This window comes from Monodelphis domestica, chromosome 1 (assembly GCF_027887165.1).
Source record: "Monodelphis domestica isolate mMonDom1 chromosome 1, mMonDom1.pri, whole genome shotgun sequence".
In the NCBI taxonomy this organism is placed as follows: domain Eukaryota; kingdom Metazoa; phylum Chordata; class Mammalia; order Didelphimorphia; family Didelphidae; genus Monodelphis; species Monodelphis domestica.
The window spans coordinates 145,017,257-145,041,008 of record NC_077227.1 but is presented as its reverse complement, the minus strand read 5'-3'; the positions used below and the strand labels follow the sequence as shown (position 1 = coordinate 145,041,008).

The 23,752-nt window shown below is 34.0% G+C and overlaps 1 protein-coding gene across 2 annotated transcripts in view; it reads left to right on the top strand.

Annotated features, from left to right (window-relative positions):
• Positions 1–23,752, top strand: part of TARS3 (threonyl-tRNA synthetase 3) — a 48,279-nt gene that overhangs the window by 23,764 nt on the left and 763 nt on the right. Inside the window, exons 8-18 of one of the 2 annotated variants that reach the window (XR_008914041.1) lie at positions 669–747; positions 1,229–1,375; positions 2,080–2,178; positions 8,071–8,237; positions 9,088–9,250; positions 10,014–10,151; positions 11,528–11,605; positions 11,692–11,792; positions 15,437–15,541; positions 22,176–22,242; positions 22,554–22,674. Coding sequence is in view for 1 of the 2 variants with exons in the window: in XM_007479474.2 (XP_007479536.1) it covers positions 669–747; positions 1,229–1,375; positions 2,080–2,178; positions 8,071–8,237; positions 9,088–9,250; positions 10,014–10,151; positions 11,528–11,605; positions 11,692–11,792; positions 15,437–15,541; positions 22,176–22,269 (1,171 nt within the window). In the remaining variant the exon portion in view is untranslated. The other variant, XM_007479474.2, reaches the window with a different exon arrangement.

The window sequence follows — 23,752 nt, the reverse complement described above, 5'->3', positions numbered from 1 at the left end:
TTCAAAGTGGAGTTTCACTCTTCATGAAATCTGACCTAGGTATATTTGATGCTAGAGAAAGAAGCAACATGGTATCATGGAAGGAGTTTTGGATTAGAGTCTGAGAGAGTAGGTTCAAATCCTGGCTCTTACTTCATGTGTGATTTTGGACAAGCCATTTAACTTGTCTGCGCCTCATTTTATTCTTCTCTAAAATGAGGATTTGGAAGAGATGATGTCACAGGAAACTTCTAGAAGCTTTCCAGTGCTTATATGCCCAGTGCCTGACACAGAGGAGGCACTTTATAAATGTTGTTTGATTGACTGGTTTTAGAAATTCATATGATTTTATAAGTAGCTCTGTTTACATAGGTTATGTATCTTATAGAATATTCTATAAGAATAGGCAGCTTGGCGTATGTAAACTAGGCCATGGCTTTCTAAACTTAGATTAAATCATTACCTTCTTCCTATCAGGTATTTAAAATTTCTACATAGAGTCTGATTTTAAAGATTGGGAAAAGGCAACAAAATTTCTCCTCCAACAAAAAAAGAAAAGAAAAAAGAAAATTGCTACAACATTTTACAAGTACATAAAAACCAACACAGTAAAATACATGGTGGTATATAGGTATACTGAATAACTAAAATAATAATTTAAACTGAATATCTTAATCATTTCATTATAGGTGTGGTCCATTGATTGACCTTTGTAGAGGTCCACATGTAAGACACACTGGAAAAATTAAAGCCATAAAAATATTTAAGGTAAGGATTTATATTTCTAATACTAACAGAAAGCAAATTAAGTGTCAGGCTATTGTATTTCTTAAAAATCTGCCCATCCTATTATTTTAAAATATTTCATTTTCCTTATTTGACCTTTATTTTTGTTTCTGGGAATAATAAAATTTAATATTTTGTGAAATCTTTGACTAGTTGTTATATGTAATCTCTATTTCTTTCTTTCTATATTATTTCATAATGTTGCATCTTATGCTGTAATTTAGTATGAATTATTTTAGTATTTTCATGTATATGGGACTTGAAAATTTTTTATCTTCTTGGGGATATATACTTAGCAAGAAATTTTGACTAAATAAAAAAAATCCTATAGTAAAAGCCTCTTTCACAGCCTTGGTATCTATATCACAATTATGAAATTATAAATGGGTTAAAAAGTAGTTTTATTTCTCAAGTGTTTGTTATGGTTGCTAAAATATTACATTCCTTTCTGTTTGAATCTTAGAATTCCTCAACCTATTGGGAAGGAAAGGCTGATATGGAGACTTTGCAAAGGATCTACGGAATATCCTTTCCAGATAATAAGATGATGAAAACTTGGGAAAAGTTCCAAGAGGAAGCAAAAAACAGAGATCATAGGAAAATTGGAAAGGTATGTCTCAAATACATAATTGCTACCAATAAAATGGCATTAATCATGTCACCTTTTGTAGGCCCAATATGTTCCAGGTAAAGTTAAATTTTTTTAAAATAATTTTCCCTTGTCTTGTACTTTCCCATTTTGTTTGACTTCCAAAATGATAGAGTATTTCCTGCACCTCCTTTACCACTCCAATCTGTATTCTTGCTGTACAGTTATATCTGATATCCTGCCAGCTATCCCTGTATATTCACTTGTTACACATTTTAAATTGCATTCATCTTTTTTAAAAGCCTTATCATTCTTAAATAATTAAAATTATTCTATATAATGTTTACCCCAAATAGGATACTCTCTACTTAAGAGTCTCTTGTGCAAGAAATAATTTCAAACTGAATTGGTTGGGTAATGATTACTCTTTATTCAGAATTCTTTAATAATCAGTAATTTCTTCATAGAATCCATATCAGCCATTGCAAAGTAAGAAAACTAAAAATGTGTAAGAAAATTCAAGAAAACAGCAAATAAAAGCTAAATAATGCAAAAAAATCTAATTTTAAAAACTATTTAAAAAGGAATTATGTTTTCATATATGAGATTATATATCAGCAACATATAGAAGCATGTAGCAGAAATGTTCTGTTTTGTACCTGGAATATTATGAATATTTAAATTTTAAAAAGGACTAAATTTGAAATACACTTATTTTAATGTAGGAACAGGAACTTTTCTTTTTTCATGATCTGAGCCCTGGAAGCTGTTTTTTCCTCCCAAGAGGAGCTTTTATCTATAATACACTCATGGACTTTATAAAAGTAAGTGGATTTATTATTTTTTACAGTATTGCTTTGTTAGCATTTAGTATCTTGATTTTAAGTGCATAAATTAAGAAATATCAATCCCTTTGCACTTTATTTTCCTTTTATTAGTAAACATGGGTAAAGAAAATTTCCAAACCACAATTTTGTTTTTAATGTGTTAGTAATTTTTCTTCATAGGATCTAGAATTAAAAAGGACCATCAAGATTATCTAGTTCACCTCCTTAATTTTATGTATGAGGAAACTGAAGCCCAGAGGGGTGGGGTAAGGTAATATGCCCAACCTTATATAAGTAGGAACAGAGAGCTAGGATTAGAACATGAGTCATCTAATTTTCAATCCTAAGAATTTGCTACCTGATTTTTCTTTTTTTTTTTAACTCTCAAAATTGAATTTATTATGTACTTGACATCTATACAATATGCTATTACATACTTTTAAAGAGTTCTGTGTAATAGATTCACAATTTCATATATACAATCCTCTCTGAACTACTTTATATATAGTTGTTCATTCATTCACTCATGTCCAACTCTTTGTGACTCCATAGCACACCAGGTCCTTCAGTCCTCTCATTTTCTTGTTTCTATGACACTTCTATCCATCTCGTCCTCTGCCATCCCCACCTACTTTTGCATTCAATCTTTCCCAACATCAATCTTTTCCAAATGAATCTTGTCTTCTCATGATGTGACCAAAGTTTTTAAGTTTCTACATCAGTATTTGTCCTTCCAATGAATTATTTGAATTCATTTCAAAGTATTGACTGATCTGATCCTTGCTTTTTGTTCAAGGGACTAGTCTTCTTCAGTACCATAATTCAAAAGCATCCATTCTGCAGTCCTCAACTTCCCATGGAGTCCAACTCTCATAGTCATATATTACTACTGGAAAAATCATATCTTTGACTCTATGGATCTTTTTTTGGCAAGGTGATGTCTCTGCTTTTTAGTATGCTTTCCAGATTTGCCACAGCTTTCTTTCCAAGAAACATGCATCCTTTAACTTCATGACTGCAGTCACCATCTACAGTGTTCTTTGAGTCCAAGAATATAAAATTATAAAATAAGAATATATAAATAAAATCCACATCTTCTCCCTCTATTTTCTAGGATGTGAAAGGGCCAGTTGCCATGATACTAGTTTGTTTTTGTTGTTGTTTTTAATGTTAAAACTTCAACCAGTCATTTTATATTCTTTTCTTTCACCTGCAAGAGGCTTCTTAATTCTTTACTTTCTAACATCAGAGTGGTATCATCTGCAAATCTAACATTGGTGATATTTCTCCCAGCAACTGGCTTTTGATTCATCCATCCTGGCATTTCACATGATGTACTCTTTGAGGCAGAAGAACAGTAAGACCTAGGCAATGGAGGTTAAATGACTTGTCCAGGGTTACCCATCTAGGAAGTGTCTGAAGCCATATTTGAACCCAGTACTTCCTATCTGTGGACCTAGCTCTTAATCAACTGAGCCCCCTAACTACCCCTATAAGTGGCATAAGATTTTTTTGTTTTTTAGACACTTATCTTCTATATTTAAATGGATACTAAGTATTAGTTCCAAAGCAGAAGAGTGGCTAAGCGCTAAACAATTGAATGATTTGTCCAGGGTTATAAAACTAGGACATATTTGAGGTCAGATTTGAACCCAGGTTCTCCCACCTCCAGGTCTAACTTTCTATATGCTGAGTCACCTAGCTGCCTGCACTACACTGATTTGTAATAATTATCATAGGTTTGACTGAAATGGAAAAATTTCATAATAGGAAACTACCTCCTCCTCATCACCAAAGGAAGATTAATGGAATGATGGGAATTTGGGGAAGTTAGATCTGAAAGCCACACAGCTAGAGCTAAACTCCAAAATACAAAAAGGCCAAATACAATGCTGCTGAAGAGAACACATTTCAATATTAAGAAGCTTGGAAAGTCATATTGGGAAACATGTTATTCTTACCTATTTTTATGATTTTGAAATATGGAGAAAATTAAGGATACTTAAAATTAAAGGAAGCCTGAGGATGAACTGTGACTATGGGACAGTTTGAGGAGCTCCACTGGCATCCTGTTACACCCAGAATTCCCTGTTTGGCTTTTAAAGCCCTTTATCCAGGGCAGCTAGGTGGATTGAGAGCCAAGCTCAGAGCTGAGAGGTGTGAGAGGTTCTGGATTCAAGTCCTAGCTGGGTAAGTCATTTACACCTCATTGCCTAACCCTTACTGCTCCTCTGCTTTGAAATCAATACTTAGTATTGATTTAAGATGGAAGGGTTTTAAAAAAAAAAAGACTCAGTTCAAATGCCATCTGCTACAAGCAGCCTTTCCTGGATTTATCACCTGATAATTGTTGCCTACTGCTTTCAAATTTCATATTGCTTATATATATTTTGTATATATATATATTGAGGGCCAGCTAGGTAGTGTAGTGAAAAGAGTGCTGGGCCTGGCGTCAGGGAGACATCCGAGTTCAAATGTAGCCTCAGATACTTAGTAGCTGTGTGACCCTGGGCAAGTCACTTCACCCTGTTTGCCCTCAGTTTCCTCATTCTCTAACACATAGTCTTTGATCTAGTAACACTGGCCTTGTGGCTGTTCCATGAACAAGACTCCATCTCTTTGCTTAGTGATGGCTGATTTTTCTTAAAAAATGGAAGCATTTATTTTCTTTTTGAAAAAATGTAAATGTTTGGATTTTCCCTAAACATATATTTTCTAAATTGCATATAAAACCTATATATGATATCAAAGATCAAAATTATATTCATTAAGAACAATGATAGATTAATCAATGTTTCATTTTGTCTATGTATCTCTTGCCTAGCATGCCTTTAAAATTTTTTAAATTGGAATTTTAAATTTTTATATGGTCTTCATTTGAAAATATATCTTTACCTGTCTCCACCTAAAGAGTTCTCTCTTATAAAAGAGAGAGAAAAAAATAACTCGGCAAACCTAACTGACATATCAACAGGATCTGAAAGTATGTACAAAATTCCTCATCTCAGCAAAGAAGGGAGGGAGATACATTTGCTCATCTCTTCTTGGGAGCCAAGGTTGGCCATTATAGTTAAACAGTGTTCCATTTTGCTTTTGTTGTTGCTGTTTCCTCTGACATTGGCATAGTCAATATGCTTATTGTTTTTCTGCTTCAGCTTACTTTACTTCCTATCAGTTCATTCAATTCTTCCCTTATATCCCCATATCCTTCAAATTCATCATTTATGTATACCAATTTCCGTTGCATTTTTGGACTACAATTTATTTAGCCATTTTCTAATTGATGGGCATCTACTTTGTTTCCAGTTCTTTTCTATTTTAAAAAAAAGAGCTGTGGTGAATATGTTGGTGTATATGGAACATTTTTTCCTTCCTATAGTTGACCTCCTTGGAACATATGCCTACTAGTGGGATCTCTGTATTAAAGAGTATGGACATTTTCATTACTTTCTTAGCATAATTCCAAATTGTTTTTCCAGAATGCTTCTACCAATGTACAACTCCATCAATAGTATATTAGTGTGCTTGCCTTCTGGAAGACTCTCCAACATTAACTACTCCTATCTTATGTCATCTTTGCCAGTTTTCTAGGTTTGAGGTAAAATCACTTAGTTGTCAGAGTCATTTGAATCAGTCTTCCATATAATTGTAACAGTTTGCAGTTTTTCTTTTACGAGCTTTTTGTTTACATCCTCTGACCACTTACCCACTTAACAATGGCTCTTAGTTACATACATTTGTGTTAGATTGCTACATATTTTGGATGCTATACCCTTATCAATTATTATTGATGGGAAATACTTTTCTGTTATTATCCTTTATAATAATATAGTTTCCTTTATTATCTTTGTTGCATTGACTTTTTCTGTGAAAATGTTTTTTAATTTCATGTAATCAAAGTGACCTCTTTGGTTTTTTTTTTTTTTGTGATTGTCTCTTTCCTTTGTTTGGGTAAGAATTCTCCCCTTAAATTAAGTTGAGAGAGTGCCTTGTAAAAATATGCATTCAACAAATATTTTAAGTATAGACTTACTACACTGGGCAAGGCAGTGGATGAAGTCCACAGTTTAAATAACTCATAGGCCTTGTCCATGTGGAGTTTAGTCTAGTAAGGACTTATAGACACATAAACAAAAATCAGAGTACAAAAGAATACATGAGTATATTAGAAAAGTGCAACTAAAGTAGTTCAAAGTCATTACTGCTTACAAAGTCAAAGAAGCCTTCCTAAAGAAGATAGCATTTCATTTGGACTTAAATGGATATCTTTTTTTTTTATTGAAAATTTTTATTTAATGAATTAATTTAGAATATTTTTCCATGGTTATATGATTCATGTTCTTTCCCTTCCCTCCCTCATAGCCGACACGAAATTCCACTGGGTTTTACATGTATCATTGATCAAGACCCATTTCCTTAAATGTATATCTTAGACACAGATAACAGGGTAAACTAATACAGGGAACTGGGGAAATGTAGGGTGTGGTAAAGTGACTGGAAAGTAGTATAGTTCATCTGGCTCTTACATCAAGGGGAATTTATTATGAGCTAAGACTGGAAAGGTAGAATAATTTAATTCACTCTTCAATAGCAGCAAAGGAGCTTGAAATTTACTTTTTAGACCATTTGGGTCTAAAGGAACCACTAAACAGGAGAGATATGGCATTTTGCAAATAGTGGGCACTTATAGTATTTCCCAAGCAAGAAGAAAGGAAAAACAATTCCATATTAAGTACAGAGGGTTATTGCATTATACATGTTGCCCAAAAAGCCAATATGCACAGGCTTTCTTGTTCCAAAAACAAAAAGAATTCAAGATAAAGATCATGTTGAGAGCTAATTTATCTCCAGTGATTCCATTATGGGAATTGTTGGGAAACAAGGTCTATGGTAGACCATTAATTAATTAAATATAATAATGTATGTAAAGTGTTTTAAAAATGATATATGTGTCAGCTATTATTATCTATTATTAATCATTATTATCACATATATGGGGAGGACCTTCTACTTTTATGTAATAAACTATCACCATTTAAATTTTTATAGTTTAATATTTTTCAGTTTTATTTCTACCCCCAAAGAAAAACCTTAAAAATTGAAAAGTAGTAAAGACTATGGAATTTAGGTATAATGAATCTTGGTCACAAACTATCCAAAGAACATAAAGTATATTACTTTTTAATCCAGAATAGTCAGAGAAAAGATATCATTAATTACTATTTTAGTTCATTGAAAATTGGCACATATAGTAGCATATAGATGGATTTTAGTTTTAAAGAATTAGATTGCAATGAAATGTTTAACATAGAAACATGACAGATAAAATTTAATATTTTTGTATTATTCAAAAAACCAATAGGATCTTTTGTTGTCATTATGGCCTTAGAGTCATCATTCTGAGAATTAGTAATCTCTGAATCATACTCTAGATGGGTAATGCATAGGGCAATGGGCTTGACCCCATCTTGTTTACCCTAGGAAATTATTTTTTAAAAAATCTTTAAAAAATGCACCTTCCTCCTTACATTGGAGAGATGGTGAACATTAGATGTGGAATGTTACATGTGCTGACAAAGCAATTGATGTGTTGGTTGACATGCCAAAAAAAGTCCATCATATCAAAAAAATCAATCCTTAATATCTTATTGTATAATTGTAATTGTTCCCTTTTAAATAAGAAAAAATAGAGTAAAGAAAAATACAGTTTTCTGATCATTTGGAATTTGGATATATGCAGTATTTTACTGTTTCTTGAAGCAAAGGCTCATTTAGCCAATGATTGATGTTGGATATGATCATAAGTGATAAAAAAGACATTGTTAATCTTATTTTGCTTGAAAGGGATTTACTCTTTAATTTTTTTCTTTAACTTAATGTATTTTGTAGGAGGAATATCATCGGCGTAATTTTACAGAAGTCATATCTCCTAATGTCTACAACAGTAAACTCTGGGAAACATCAGGTCACTGGCAGCATTACAGTGAAAATATGTTTTCTTTTGATATTGAGAAGGAAACATTTGCACTTAAACCCATGAACTGTCCAGGGCACTGGTTAGTATTTTCAATCTAATTTAAAGTGGTCAAGCTTATTACAACTGAGTATTTAACTTTATGTATCTTTGTGTATATGTAGACACATCTCTTACATTTATGTGTTACTGTTTTTTTAGTTTATGTAATTTCTTCTGATAAGGTCTTTTAAAAAGATTCTTGGTAAATTTTTAATTTGTTTATTTCATAACTTTTATTTTAAAACATACTTAATCATGGCATGAATAGAAAGATAACTGGAAAGTTTGAAGTTTTTGTTTTGATGGTTGTGAAAGAGATTCTCTTTAGGAAAAAAAATTTTTTTCTACAAATACTCCTTAGGAAATAATTTTTATTCCTGTACTTTAATTTCATCAATCAACCAGCTTTTATTAAGTATCTGCTATGTGTTAGGCACTGTGCTAGTTGATTCAAGTGATGGATGATTCAAAAACCAAAACATACCTACATTTAAGTCGCTTCCATCATTCTTTCTCTCTCCTTCTCTCCCTCCTCTTTCATAGAGGAGATGATATATAATACTATTATGAGGCTTAAGTGATAGTCTTAATGAGTTCTAAAATGATAGGTTGTAGAAAAATTGGGGCATTCTAGGAACATGGAATTAGAAGAGCTTTTTGTAGATGAAGAATCCTTTTGGCTATTTGTTTAATATGCCCCCTCCCCTTCCTCCAGTCTGATGCTGTGACTAAAACTCATAAGAAATAAATATCATTATCCTGTGACCTCAACACGTATGGAAAATTCAAGATTCTTATCTTGAATTTCAATTTTAGGTTGATATTCTTTAGAAAGTCACTTGCTTTGTTCTGTGTTATATAAAATTTTCATATAATTGCATCTCTTCCAGTTTGATGTTTGCTCATCGTCCACGTTCCTGGAGGGAAATGCCTATCAGACTTGCAGATTTTGGGGTCCTTCACAGAAATGAACTGTCTGGAACTTTAAGTGGTTTAACTCGTGTACGACGATTCCAGCAGGATGATGCACACATCTTCTGCAGGATGGAGCAAGTAAGCAAAAATACAAAGCCAAACTGAATCAAAGGAATAGCAGTCTGTATTATAATTTTCTCTTGTTTTAGTCTTTTCATTTTCCTCCTAAAATGGTTAACTATTTCATTTTAATTGATCATGGTTTTATGAATATTTTGTCCATTGTTTCTATTTTTTGGAATTAATTATAACTAAAAGCTCATTTTCCAAGATATAAACATCAATAATAATGAAACTGTGAAGCAAAGAAAGACCAATAATTATTAGAGATTTCTCAGAAATTTTATTTCAGAAATTCACTTACAATATGCTTTTTAATAAGCCCAATTACCAGCTAAAGTAATTCAACAACAAGTAATTTTAGTTGTCGAATTACTTCAATCATGTCTGACTCTTTGTAACCCCATTTGGGACTTTCTTGGGTAAAGATACTGGCGTGGTTTGCCATTTCCTTCTCCAGCTCATTTTACAGATGAGGAAACTGAGATCACAGAGTTGAGTGACTTGCCCAGGATCACACAAGTGTCTGAGGACACATTTGGACTCAGACCTTCCTGATTCTATCTCAGTGCGCTATCCACTTGACCACCTGGATGCTCATAAGTAATTTCATTGGGATATAATTTTAGTAGTGTGTGATAAAGTGAATTGTCTAGAAACATACTGCAATTTTGGACATTTTTCTGATTTTAAAAATATTTTGGTAGTTTTGAGGAAATAATAGGTAGCAATATTTAACATAAAGTAATTATATTAAATTTTCCATTTGGTTAAATTTCAGATTGAAGAAGAAATGAAGGGATGCTTAGAGTTTCTACAATCAGTTTATACAGTATTTGGGTTTTCCTTTCAATTAAATCTTTCTACACGGCCTGAAAACTTCCTAGGAGAAATTGAAATATGGAACCAAGCTGAAGAGGTACAACCCCCCCCCCCAATTTGCCATTTCTTTTTATTTAGTTCCTTGTGAGTACTCATTACTTTATAATGGCATTTTTTCCATTATAATTTCTTTTCCCATTATTAATTATTTAATTTCTTTTCCCATTATTAATTGTTTATAAGTCAGGCCAGGCAGCTTGTGGGTTATCATAAACATCATGAGAATTTACTCAGTGGTTGGTCATCATTTTGTATTTATTCATGTTTTAAAGTTTGGAAAGTTTTTATATAAATAAAAAATGATGCTAAGATTAGAAGGAAAACAGAAAATTAGGAATAGAGATCACATATCTTAAATATATAGAGAATTTTGTCAAATTTTTAATAACAAGAGCCATCCTCAAGTTGACGAATGGGCAAAAGATATGATCAGAGGAAGACATATATAGGCATACTGTGTGAATTTAATATAAATTTGTATCCCTATTTCCTTTTAGAAAGGAAAGTTTTGAAAATCTATTTCAGTTAGTCTCAGCCCCCCAGCTTCCTGAATGCTTCCCTTTTGTCCCCTGTTGGTTCCTAGCTAGAAGACTGGCCTCTGACAGGGACTGAGGTCAAGTCTATATAACCATGGGGACTCAGAAGGAGTGAGTTAGGGATTGAAGAAGCAGCAAGGCACTCGCTTGGTCACTGGGTCCGGGGACTTGCCTGGTGGGGCAGCTTGTGCATGATCTCTGGGGTAGGTAGCAGCATGCTGGCCTTTTGACTCTTCCTGTCCTCTCTTGGCTAGCAAAGGGATAGAGGAGATGAGCAGTAAACTTGCAGCCAGTGACTATGCCTTTCTCTCTCTCCAACTCCAACTTTCACTATCCAATAAATAATTATAAATTAATATACAGTCTCCAGAGAATTTTAACTCTAACAATATGGAAAAATGCCCAAATCACTACTGATTTGAGAAATACAAGCCAAAACAATTTTGAGATATTGTTTCATACCCTCCAGATTGGCTAAAATGACAGAAGGAAAAAATAGCAAATGTTAGAGGGGATGTAGAAAAATGAGGACTAATAACACTGTTTGTGGTGTTGTGAACTGAACCAATCATTTTGGAGAGCAATTTGGAATGACAACCGGAGAGTTATAAAACTATGTAAACTCTTAGACCTAGCAATACCATTACTGGGTTCATTTCCCAAGGAGATCAGGACAAAGTAAATAAATGTAGTAAAATAAATTGATATACGTATTAAGTGCACACTCTTTACAGGATGATTCTTACTTAAACTCCTAAGTGACATGCATATTCAATACAATTTTTTTGAAGTATCCTGCATACTATATAGAAAAAATAAAACTATGATGCAATAAGGGATTACGGTGTTCTCTTCTTTTTTCATGTATATTAATTAGCAACTTCAAAACAGCTTGAAGGAATTTGGAAAACCATGGAAATTAAACCCAGGAGATGGAGCATTTTATGGGCCTAAAGTAAGTAAAACAAATTCCTTCTCAAACAACTTATGAAAAGTGGGTTGAAAAATCCTTGTTATCTAACAAAAATAATTAATTTTCAGATTGATATAAAAATCAAAGATGCTATTGGCAGGTATCACCAATGTGCCACTATTCAGCTTGATTTTCAGCTACCCATCAGATTTAATCTCACATATGTTAGGTGAGTAACTGAATTATTATCATAAATACTATACTACTGTTGATTGTAATTGTCATTTGAATAACAGTCTCTTTTTAAATTGTTTTTATTTTTATTTTTTTTTAACCCTTCCCTTCTGTCTTGGAGTCAATACTGTGTATTGACTCCAAGACAGAAGAGTAGTAAGGGCTAGGCAATGGGGGTCAAATGACTTGCCCAGGGTCACACAGCTGGGAAGTGTCTGAGGCCAGATTTGAGCCTAGAACCTTCTGTCTCTAGGTCTAGCTCTCAATCCACTGAGCTACCCAGCTGCCCCCCAATAATAGTCTCTTAATAAAAACACGAATATTAGACTAGACCTACTTCCTCACCTGATATATGGTAGGTACCTAGTAAATGCTTATTGATTGATTGATTGACTATTCTGTCTTCACTTAAAAAAAACATGTCAGAGCTAACTTTTTTCTTTCCTTCCCCCAGTCCAATTAAAAGATAAATTATGTCAACATATTTTTTGTTCTTTAAACTTATAACCTGAATCATGTTCATTCTTTAGTCAATTACATTCAATTTTAGATATATAATTTTTGCAAAACTAAAATTTCCATGGAAATTACATTTTTATCAAAGTGTCATATAGACGTATTAATTTGAATGTTACTTATGGGCCCTTAATATAATTACTTATACACACAAACTTTGAATTCTGACATACTTTAGAGGTCATCTACTCCAAACTCTTAATTTTACTCTAAGGAAATTGAAGCCTAGAGAGGTTAAGCTATATGATCATTATACTATTTGAAATGAGACATTCAGACCTTAATAGCACTCCAAATTTAGTCTAACCAGGACAGCAAGAACTCTTAGCTCCATAGTCTTGAACACAGTGCTTTTCTTAATGCAGCTGTGAATCTTAAAACTTCTCAGACTCTACCTTAGAAGATTTGGTTAAGGCTACTCCCCTATTGTAACAATATAGGTGCTTGGTCAGGAATGTATTGAGAACTTTAAATTTACTCCACCCTGCTCAGACAGTACCTTAAGGGGAGATAAAGTTGTAAACTCAGATGGAACAATGAAAAAGTCCCTAACTCATACTTATAGTAAAGCTAGAACCTTAAGCTAGGTCTATTTTTAGATCTAATACAAAAGGGTGCTAAGTACCTATTAAGGTTAAATTAATCACTGAAAGGTCAAGCAACTTACAAAAGGCAAGCTTAACAAAGAGGTGTGAAGTTTTAGTCTACCCAGAGAAGGTGAGAACAAAAGAAGATGTGAACTAAGAATGGTCAGTCCTGGGGAAAATTTCTACTGTGATTGGTAGATGTGAAAATTTAGGGGAGGTGACATAAGAGAAATTTCTCTTTAAAAGGAGCTGGCTCTCTGAACTTAGGGAGAGAGTTCAGACTAGTTGGAGTAGCTGGGTCTCTGAACTCAGTTCAGGAGTTGAGGATTTCAGTGAAGGACTGGAGTTTTGCTTGGGATAAATCTTGTGGTGAGTGAATAAAAAACTGACTAGTCTCTCTTAAGACTCAGGCCTTCATACTATTTTCTCTTATTCTCTCTCTCCCTTTCCTTAATTCCTTCATTTGTATTAGTTAAAATCTCCATAAAAACCCAGCTGACTTGGGTATTTTCATATTTGGGAATTTTCCCGTGGCGGCCGCTTATTTTTAATATAAAATCAAGACACTAAAATTATCTTTACAGTTTGGCCGAAACCTTCAGTTTGGCAATTCACAGTCTTGAAACCCATATTTTCGCAGTTACACAGCCTAAACTATATTAGTAATATTCTGATTATGGCAGAGTTCAGTAAGACTGTCATCTTATATCTGGAAACCAGACCTTTCATTTCAACCCAAGTTGTATTAACTTTTTAGACTTTTATATTGTACTATTGTTTCATATTGAGTTTTTTGTAGCCCACTAAAGTCTCAGATTTTTTTTTTAACAGGAACTACTATCTAATTATACCTCACTCATTCTGTCTTGTGAAGTTTATTTTTTTTAATCCAAGTGTAAGACTTCTTGAAATTCATCTTATTAGTGTTAGGAATAAAATAGGGCCTGGCCAGAGTTTTAAGTGTTTATTAATAAAATGAGAGAGTGAGAGGTGTGTATGAGAGAGAGATTTAGCCTTATTAATTTAAGGTAGATTTGATCTTGGGTTTCAGCCCAGCACGGTTTCCTCCATGCTGACTGCTGATTGCCACACACCAGCCCAGGGAGTTGTCTGTTCAAGAGTGGAAGTAAAGAACCTTTCTCCTTCTTGTGCTTGCCTCATAAATCCCCCTCGCTCCTCCCTCTGTGGCAACATTGTGCGTTGCTGCTCAGGCTGACACCAGGGGATGCCAGGCCAGCAAACCAGCCCATTAGATAGGATGTTACTACTCTGCAACATCCACCTTTGGGGTGCTGTGGTGGGATGGAGGTATTTTTCCTCACACATTAGACTTATTAGTCAGCATCTTTTGGCATCCTGTTTGACATTATAATATTAATTATCTGTCCAGCTTTGCATCATCTATACAATTGAGAAGCATATCTTTCTGTGATTCTCAAATCATTGATTAATGTTAAACAGCACTGGGTCAAAATGGATCCCAGAGGCACTCTACTGGAAACATCCTTCCAAGGGGACATCAAACTATTAAAGAATACTCTTAAGAGTTCAGCTATCCAACTAGTATCAAGTCCATCTGACTGTAATATTGTGTAGTCCACATCTCAAAGTCTCTTCTTTCTCCAATCCATCCTTTACATAGCTAACAAATTGATTTTCATGAAGGAACTATCTGACCATGTCATTCCTTCCATAACTCCTATGGTCCTCTGTTACATCAACATCAAATATAAACTCCCATGCTTGGCAGTTAGAGTTCTTTATAATTCCAACCTACTTTTCCACCCTTATTGTGTACTTCTCCCTTCCATGCAAACTGACCCAGCCAGACTGGCTGTATACATAGCACTCCATTTCTTGCCTCCATGCATTTGCCCTTTCCAGACCTGGAATACCTTCCCTCCTCATCTTTGTCTCTCAGAATTCCTAATTTACTTTAAACTTAGCTTAAGCACCATTCCTACATGAGGCCTTTCCTGATGCCCCATTTGCTAATGTTTTCTCCTCTATACCTCTGTATCTGTTTTATATATAACTACTGAAATGGTTAATCTGTAAACTTTTTGAGAATAGGGATTATTTTTTTTTGGCTTTATATTTCCAGAACCTAACATAGTACCTGGCACATGGTAGGTACATAATAAATGTTTATTGCTTGATTAAATTCTTCTTTTAGTGAGAGTTTTATCCAAAGATTGTTTAGAAAATCTTTCTTACAGTTGCTTCTGCAAAATGAATTGAAATGCATATGCTAAAATGTATAGAAAAGTTTTAAACTTATTACTTTTTTATTATGAGTTATATTTAAAAGAATTTTTGCTTTTTAATTACAGACTCATATTCTGAAATGAGTCTGCCATTTTTTCAGAGAGAACCATATTTTCAAAGAAAACAGAACATACATAAAGGTTTTAGTTTATTCAAATACTTAATATTTTATCTTTTTTGTGGAGGAGGAAATTTAACTGGAAGACAAAAATATAGTTATTATTAACAACAGAACAGAAAATATCTAACACTATAATTTTCATTTCAGTAAGGATAGTGATGATAAAACAAGACCAGTGATCATTCACAGAGCTATTTTGGGATCAGTGGAGAGAATGATAGCCATTCTTTCAGAAAACTATGGAGGAAAATGGTAAGAGAGAAATTTTTTTTTTCAAATTGAGATTATTGCTATATTTTATTTTGAAATCACTTTTATTTTCTCATATAGCACTCTGCTTTCCTTGCCCCTGCTCATTTCCCACCACCTCACTCAGTGAGCCATTTCTTGTAACAAAACATAAAACAAAGGAAAAGAGAAGGTAGGGTGGCAAAAGCAACCAATACATGAACCAAATCTGACAGCATATGAAATGTACCACCTCCTCCTTCTGCCAAGAAGAGAGATGTGTTTTCTCATCTCTTTTTTATGAACCAGCCTAACTGTTATAGTTACATAGCATTCTCTTCCTTCCTTCCTACTGTAAAGATTAAAATTTAGGGAAACCGAGGCAGGTAGAAATTAGTTTCTCCCTGTAAGGAGTATTATATTTTTATGAGGTTTATTAAAGATTAAGGATTAAAGAAAATACAGAATAAGAAACATGTGCCTAGGCCAGAGAGGCCTAGGCAAGATAATCTCACATCATGGAAGAGCCGCGTCTGCTCCAAAACAGAAGTCCAAAAGGAGAGCGAGCCTATTCACAACCAGGTTTAAATACCTTCTCGATCTTGGCCCACGTGAGAATTCAGTGAGATTACAGGGCATCCTGGGAATTGAAGTCCTGGATTTGTGTCTATTTCTTACATTTCCCTGTGTAATCATTTGAAAAAAAAATAATTTTTTTCCAAAGGATCATGAAAACATAATCAATTTAAAGATTACAATAATTTGAGGATAAAATAAAAAGAAAAAAAAGAATAAAACCAATAATTGCTGAACACATTGACAAAAAGCCAGTTAGGGGGCAGTCCCCTTTGGCATGAAAGTATACATACAAATAAATGTTCAATCAACCACACCCAAAGTTCATTTTGATCTTGTGCAGCTTGTGGTCTGGAGGCTTCTTCATGGTGGCTTCTCCAACAGTTCAGTTTCTGGATTCAGAGAGGTAGCATCTTCTTTACCTAACATTCTTCTCAAAAGGAATTTAAACTTTGCAATTTAAAATAATAATATTTTTTACACTTCCCCGTGTTGTGGGTGATTGAAAAATACAGGATCACTTAGGGATGCATGGCTGAGGTATGAGGTATATGAATCAATTGGTAAGAGATATTAAAAAGATATCAGAAAAATCCAAATAAAAAAAGAAAAATCTCTTGATGAAAATATAGACTATCAAAGTCTTATGTGAAAAAATTCTAAGTAAAAGAAAAATAAATCTATAATAGGTCCTTGAATCAGGGCCCAATTAAAATGATCGAAGCAATGATGCATTTACCCAGTCAATAGCCAGGACTACAGAAAGGTACCACACTATGAAAGACAGAAAAGGGGACCAGATTATATGAGCCAAGGTTTTCGGGATACTCGTCTGTGAGTATTTTCAGAGTGAGTGTGGACACAAGGAAGGCCTACATCTTAATATAAGTCCAGTGTCGCAACCCCAAGTCTCACACTAGGTTCAAAACCTTTGTATTGGCCTAGAAGTGCATTAATCCATCCTGGATTGGCTTTTCTTTGGCTCTGTGCAATGGCTCTGTTGTGTATATCTTGTCCTGGAATCAAGACAGAATCATTAAGAAAAGTCCCATAATTTATTTAAATAATTAGTGGCATTGTTTTTATAGTCACAAGCTTTTTAGGGCATGCATTAGCAAATGCATCTTAAACTTGTAGTACTGAAAATCAAAAGGTTAAAGAAAATCTTAATACTGGTCACATGTGCTTCAAATATAAAAAAGGAGAGAAAAAAATAAAAAAACTGAAATAGTATATTGCATATGCAAGAAAAATATAATAATAAAAGAGCTTTAAAAAAATTCAAAAATGTAGCTTATAATCATTGACACTCTGTGTCAGATAAGAAAATATAGAATACAAGGCTTTCTCACCAAAAATGAGATCCATTTCCTCTTATTATCTGGCCATGATCACTGTGAGTAGAAGGCAAATGAATTGAACAAGGTAACATTTTTTTTAAATAAAGAACAGTATTTCAAATATGTAGATATCAATATCCCCAAAATTCTCAATAGCCCAATTAATTACAATAGCAAACCAACACACTATCATATTTCACATAAGTTGCTGTATGGCATTTTTTAAAACCTATGAATTGATGGATGTTTGTCACAATTTTTTACAAACATAGCAATCTTTCAACCTTGGTAATAAACATATTTTTAAACAAAGTAAAACTCATTTTGGGTTTAGAACATAATCAAGAAATCTATATATCATTCTGGTGGAAGTAAAATAGTGAGCTGAAGACTTTAAATAAAGGGATGCTCCTTTTTTGGAGGCTTTTTAGGGGTACAAATGCTCTGAGATTAACTGCCCCAACTTCCATTCACATATTTAGAAATGCGGGAAGGTTGGGGGTTATAAAATGTATTTTACTTCAGCTAGAATTGGCCTTACCTCATGGTAGGGGCAGGCGGAAATGACTAGAGATTGTTAAAAAAAATTCCAAAAATCAAAAACCCTTAAAATCATTTGAGATATTTAGCATATTAAATTTTCCAAAGGTTGTTATACAATTGTAACCAGTTCTGAAGTCCATCTATCCTCTATGTGACAATTTACAAAGGCAAAAATAGAAAAAAGCTGTTTTTTTTTAATATGGGCTTATTCAATAATATTTTTTCAATATATGGTTATAGGGGAAAAGCAACAGAATTTTAAAACTCAGTACACTAAATGAACAGTATAACAGAATAATATTGGAATTTAGAATCACAAAGTTAAACCTTAGAAATACAGAGATTTGTATAAACCATTGGAGTCTGAAATACCTTAAAATTTATAACCTCCAGTCTTTAAAGTTCCTTAGGTGTGTGCTTTTTTAATTATTAATTACCCATTTAAATGTCTATTATCTGAAGGCAGAGTGGTAAGGGCTAGGCAATGGGGGTTAAGGGGCCCATCCAGGGCCCCACAGCTGGGAAGTATCTGAGGCTAAATTTTAACCCAGGACCGCATGTCTTTAGGCCTGGCTCTCAGTTCGCTGAGCCACCCATTTGCCTCCCCAAAGTTAGCTAAAAGTAACGTAGGTGAAGTCAATAAAAGGATCAATGCAATTAAAAGACATCCTTGTAAAATAGCCATTGCTTTTAAGTTCCTGCTTGAAAAAATCTTTCTTCTCGTCTCCCTTTCTTTCTCCCCTCCTACACTCTGGAATACCCCCGTTACTAGCTGGTAGAAATGAGTCCTGTGCTATCTGCTCCAAGGATCTGGGTTTGTTGGGCAGGTCACCAGGTGATTGCAATCTTGGTTAAACAGGGACCTGGTGAGCGAGAGAGAGGTCAGGAGCAGCAGCAGGAGAAATAGGCAGGCAGAACTTAGCAGCCAGGGGCCAGGTGGGCTGCAAACACAACAGGTCTGGATTGGGGGCTGCAGGCAGGAACCCATGAAAGCAGGTCCAGGAGCCAGAGCAGGTAGCCGGGGTGGGCAAGGCTGGGACCAGGTGATCGATACTGAATCAAGAAAGTCCAAAGCGGATGGCCAGCAGGAGCTGATCAAGATGGTTTTCTAAAAAAAAGCATCTTGGAGAAATGTGGCTTAAAATTTTTTTTTTCTAGGCAGTAGCTATTAAAGCTGAACTAAAGATCAGAAAAGAATCAGAAGATTGAGAGTCTTTTTCTCCCATTAGGTCACCAACTGTAAAGATTAAAATTTAGGAAAAGTGAGGCAGGTAGAAATTAGTTTCTCCCTGTAAGGAGTATTATATTTTTATGAGGTTTATTAAAGATTAAGGATTAAAGAAAATACAGGATAAGAAACACGTGCCTAGGCCAGAGAGGTCTAGACAAGATAATCTCACATCATGGAAGAGCCGCGTCTGCTCCAAAACGGAAGTCCAAAAGGAGAGCGAGCCTATTCACAACCAGGTTTAAATACCTTCTCGATCTTGGCCCACATGAGAATTCAGTGAGATTACAGGGCATTCTGGGAATTGAAGTCCTGGATTCGTGTCTATTTTTTACACTTCCTTCCCTTCTTCCTTCCTCTTTTCCTTTACCCCTTTCTTTCTTCCTCCCTCATTTCTTTTTTGCTTTCTCATTTACATGGTTGTAATTATTGTATATACTATTTCCCTGGTTCTGGTTATTTCACTCTGTATCAGTCCACAAAAGTCTTCCCATTCTATTCTGAATTCTTCACACTCATTGTTTCTTGTGATGCTGTGCATCATACTTTATTCGTGTACTGCAATTAAAAAAAAACTTAAAAAAGAGTCTTTACACATACATAGAGGTAGCTGATTGTATAGTATATATGGAGTGCTGGGACTAGAGTCAGGAAGATTTGAGTTTAAATTTGTCCTTAGCCACTTACTAGCTGTGTGACCCTGGGCAAGTTACAAAACTGCTGTTTACCTCAGTTTCCTCAATTGTAAATGAGGATAATAATAGCACCTATGTCACAAGGTGGTTGTGTGTCTTAGACGAGATAATATTTGTAAAAGGATTTAGCATAGTGTCTGGTACACAGTAAATGCTACATAAATGCTTTTTTCTTTACCTTCTACTATAATATATATTTATGTAGAGATATACTGGTTTGAGATGAAAAGGTAGCTATGTTTTCTTAATAAAAAAGGATTTCAAATTATACCTCAAAAATCATAAAGACTGTCAGAGGAAAGCAAAAATGTCACATTGAAATGTGTTAAACCCTGTTATTCTTTATGTTAACTAATTAGTAGAAATGAAAAAAAATTTATAGGAGTATTTTAGATTCCAAGTTTTGAATAGTTTCCCAAGCTCCAATATAACTTAGTCAATCATTCTGCAGATTTAGCCCACTATATTCAGATTACCTTGAGTTACTATCATAAAATGCCTTTCTTGTGGTGCTTGTTGCTGTTGGGGAGGGAGTATCTAGGTTTGTCATTTCATTGGTGTTGGGAACTACTGTGGAGGAAACTCTCTAGTCCTAGGCAAATCAGCAAGTATTCTGCAATTAGAGCCTTAGAGAAATGTCTCCTGCTTAAAGACAGAAAGGAACTTGTCTGGGGTCACACAGCCAATACAGAAGCTGGGCTTGAACCCAGATCTTCCTGATTCTAAATCTAGCTCTTTATCTACTGTGCTACTCTGCCTCTCATTTTAAAATGTGTAAAATGAAAATTGATAGTTTATAATGAAATAAATTCTAGTCAGGGATAAAAAATAAACATTATTTGATATAATAGATTGTAGGCTATAGAACTGATGAGCTAGATCAGACATTTAATATTATTTAATATAACTATCCTATTTTTCAAATAAAGAATTGTCATTCATTTGTTTCAGCCATATCTAACTTTTTGTGACCCCATTTGGGGTTTTCTTGGAAAAGATATTGAGTGGTTTGCTGTTTCCTTTTCCAGCTCATTTACAGAGGAGGAAATTGAGGCAACCAGGGTTAAGTGACCTAGTAATTTAAGCAGCTAGTAAGTGTCAGAGGTTGGATTTTGACTCAGGTTTTCCTAACTCTAGGCCTGGACTTTCTCCCCTCAGATATTAAACTAAAGTTCAAAGTAACTTGCTTTAGAGTGTCAAAGAGTCAGCACTAAAAGTCAGGTGTCTTAAATTTTCTTACTTAATGCTCTTTTGCAATACCATGGCCCCCTTTCATACCACATAGAACTCCTCTACCTTTTCACTACCATTTCTTTCCTCCTCTTCAATGGTAACATCCTTGTTTAAACTTTGTTATTCTGGAAGTCCTAACATTTGAAGAAAGCAATTTCAATTGAATATTGAAACTGGAAGCCAAATTGCAAAGAGTTGAGAAGTGAATGAGAGAAGTGGTGGAAGCAACAAGTAGAGAGAGCTTCTCCTAGGAGTGTAGCTGAGAAATGCAGAAAGATACAGGGCATTAGTTTGAGGAGTGGAAGGATGTGAAAGTTTTTTTTTTTAAAGGATGGTGGAGTTCTAGGCATGCTTGTGGACAACAAGGAAGGAACTAGTAAATGGAAAGAGATTAGGAGGGAATGATGGTAGAGGCAGTCTGCTGGAGAAGAAGGGAAAGTAACCATAACATACAAGGACACATGTAAAAGAGTTGGTGCTGGTGAGGAAAAATGTCACTTCACTATCAGAAATAAGTAAAAGGAGAAAGAGGTGGAAAGAAGACAAGGATTTTTGAGATAAAAAGAAGAGGGAGCTTAAATTCAATAGCCCCAGTTTTCTCAATAAAGTAAAAAGAGCTATCTTGAGCTTTGACTTCTGGGTGGAAGAAGAGAAAGGTGTGGAAGGTTAGAAGAGAGAAGAGAAGGTCTAGAACAGCTTCTCTGGGAATTAGAATAGGGAATTAATTAGGGAGGAGTAAAAGTATTATTTTGCTTCAGGCTGTTTTTTATCACAGAGGGTTGTAGGTAAAAGAATTGTCAAAAATAAAGATTTTGAAGTATCGGTGTTTCTAGTTTTTCTTCAGCAGCACTTTGAAGCCTAAAATAGGAATAGGAAAAAGTAGATGACAGAGTAATCCAGAGATAGGCAAATTAAAAAGTAATTTATAACAAACATTGGGAGGTTATTTTAAAATGCTTTAAAGATTATGTCCCATGCTTTATTGTTGAAATTTGTATAAAAAGAATGCTCTTTTAAAAAAATACATCATTTATATTTTTCAGGCCTTTCTGGCTGTCTCCATGTCAAGTAATGGTAATCCCTGTAGGGCCAACTTGTGAAGAATATGCACTACAGGCAAGATTAAGCTTTCTCTAACATGCACCAGAAAGTAATAACTTTGTTCTGTATTTCTCATAAGGGCTTTTAAATGCTACACTGTTTAAAATCATATTAAGTAATTGGAAACATACCTATGTTCTGAATTGAATTAAATCTCTAGTGTAATAAAACAGATAAATCATTATGGGACTTGGGTGCTTTTAAAGATGTTTCAGAATTGTGTTTATAATATTTATCCTAAGAATGTAGTCAAGCTACTATTTTGCCTGTGTTTCCATTAAAATAAATGGCAGAATATAAAAGTTGTCTAATTTCTTCACCCATAGATATCTAAGGAATTTTTCGAAGCAGGATTCATGGCTGATGTTGATCTAGATCAAAGCTGCACACTAAATAAGAAAATACGAAATGCACAACTGGCCCAATATAATTTTATTTTAGGTAATTTAAGTTGTTTACATATACCTTGTTATATAGACAGTTTTACAAAGTTCTGAACATTGGAACTACATTAGAAAAATAATAGCCTGTTTTGAGTTTGGCTTTTATATCAATAAAAAGATAAGAATAAGGGTGTTTAGTTTTCCAGAGATTTATTTTCTTGCATTTTAATGATTAGTTTGTAATTAAGTCATCAGTATGGCATCATTGTTTTAATGGTGATTGTAATTTGGATGTGCAAAAAATTATTTTATATCAAACAGACCCTAAGGTGGTATAAAGCTTGTGCTCTACTGGATTTGCTTATTTATAAATCCTTATATGTCTTTTATATGAATGCAATTATTATTTCAATGATGAAGAAAATGATTTAATGGATCTTCATCCTTTAAGTAAAAACTTTTCCTTGAAATTGCATTCCTCCATTTTAGCCACATGGTGGAAGTGGAATAACACATCTGTTTAGCCCTTTTTATTTACAAGAAATTTTATGGATTGGACTAAGGAGTGGAAATAATTCATTTAAAATAATGAAAAGAAGGAAATTCAAATGTCAAAAAAATTATTTAACAATCAGGGAAGGTAATTCTTTAATAAGTGATTGACTTCTAACCCTTGGATTTTGTTTTAATTTCATACTTGATATAGAAATAAGAAATTGCATTTATATGCCTGTAGATATAATTTTGTTTCCCATGAGAATCTGAAAAGTTCTTTTCCAATGAAATAATAAAAATAACTAGTCTAATATAGCAGCAGCTAGGTATAATAGATAGAAAGTTGGCCCTGCATCTATTCAGTCCCCATCTCTCAGTATTCCCCTCCACTTCAAGTTCAATTGTCATTTCTCACATCCTAGCTTTATGACCTTTTAGAAATAGCTTAACTTCCCTGTGCTCCAGAAAATTCTCTAAAACAATTGCAGAGAAGGTACATATCTGCCTGGGTACAGGCCATTTCCTTACTAAGGATTTTTCCATACGAATGATATTTGGCAGTCAGTCAAAATATTGAAATATCACATATATGATATGTTTAACATATATTTGATATTCCAAATGTTTTTCAGTACCTTCAG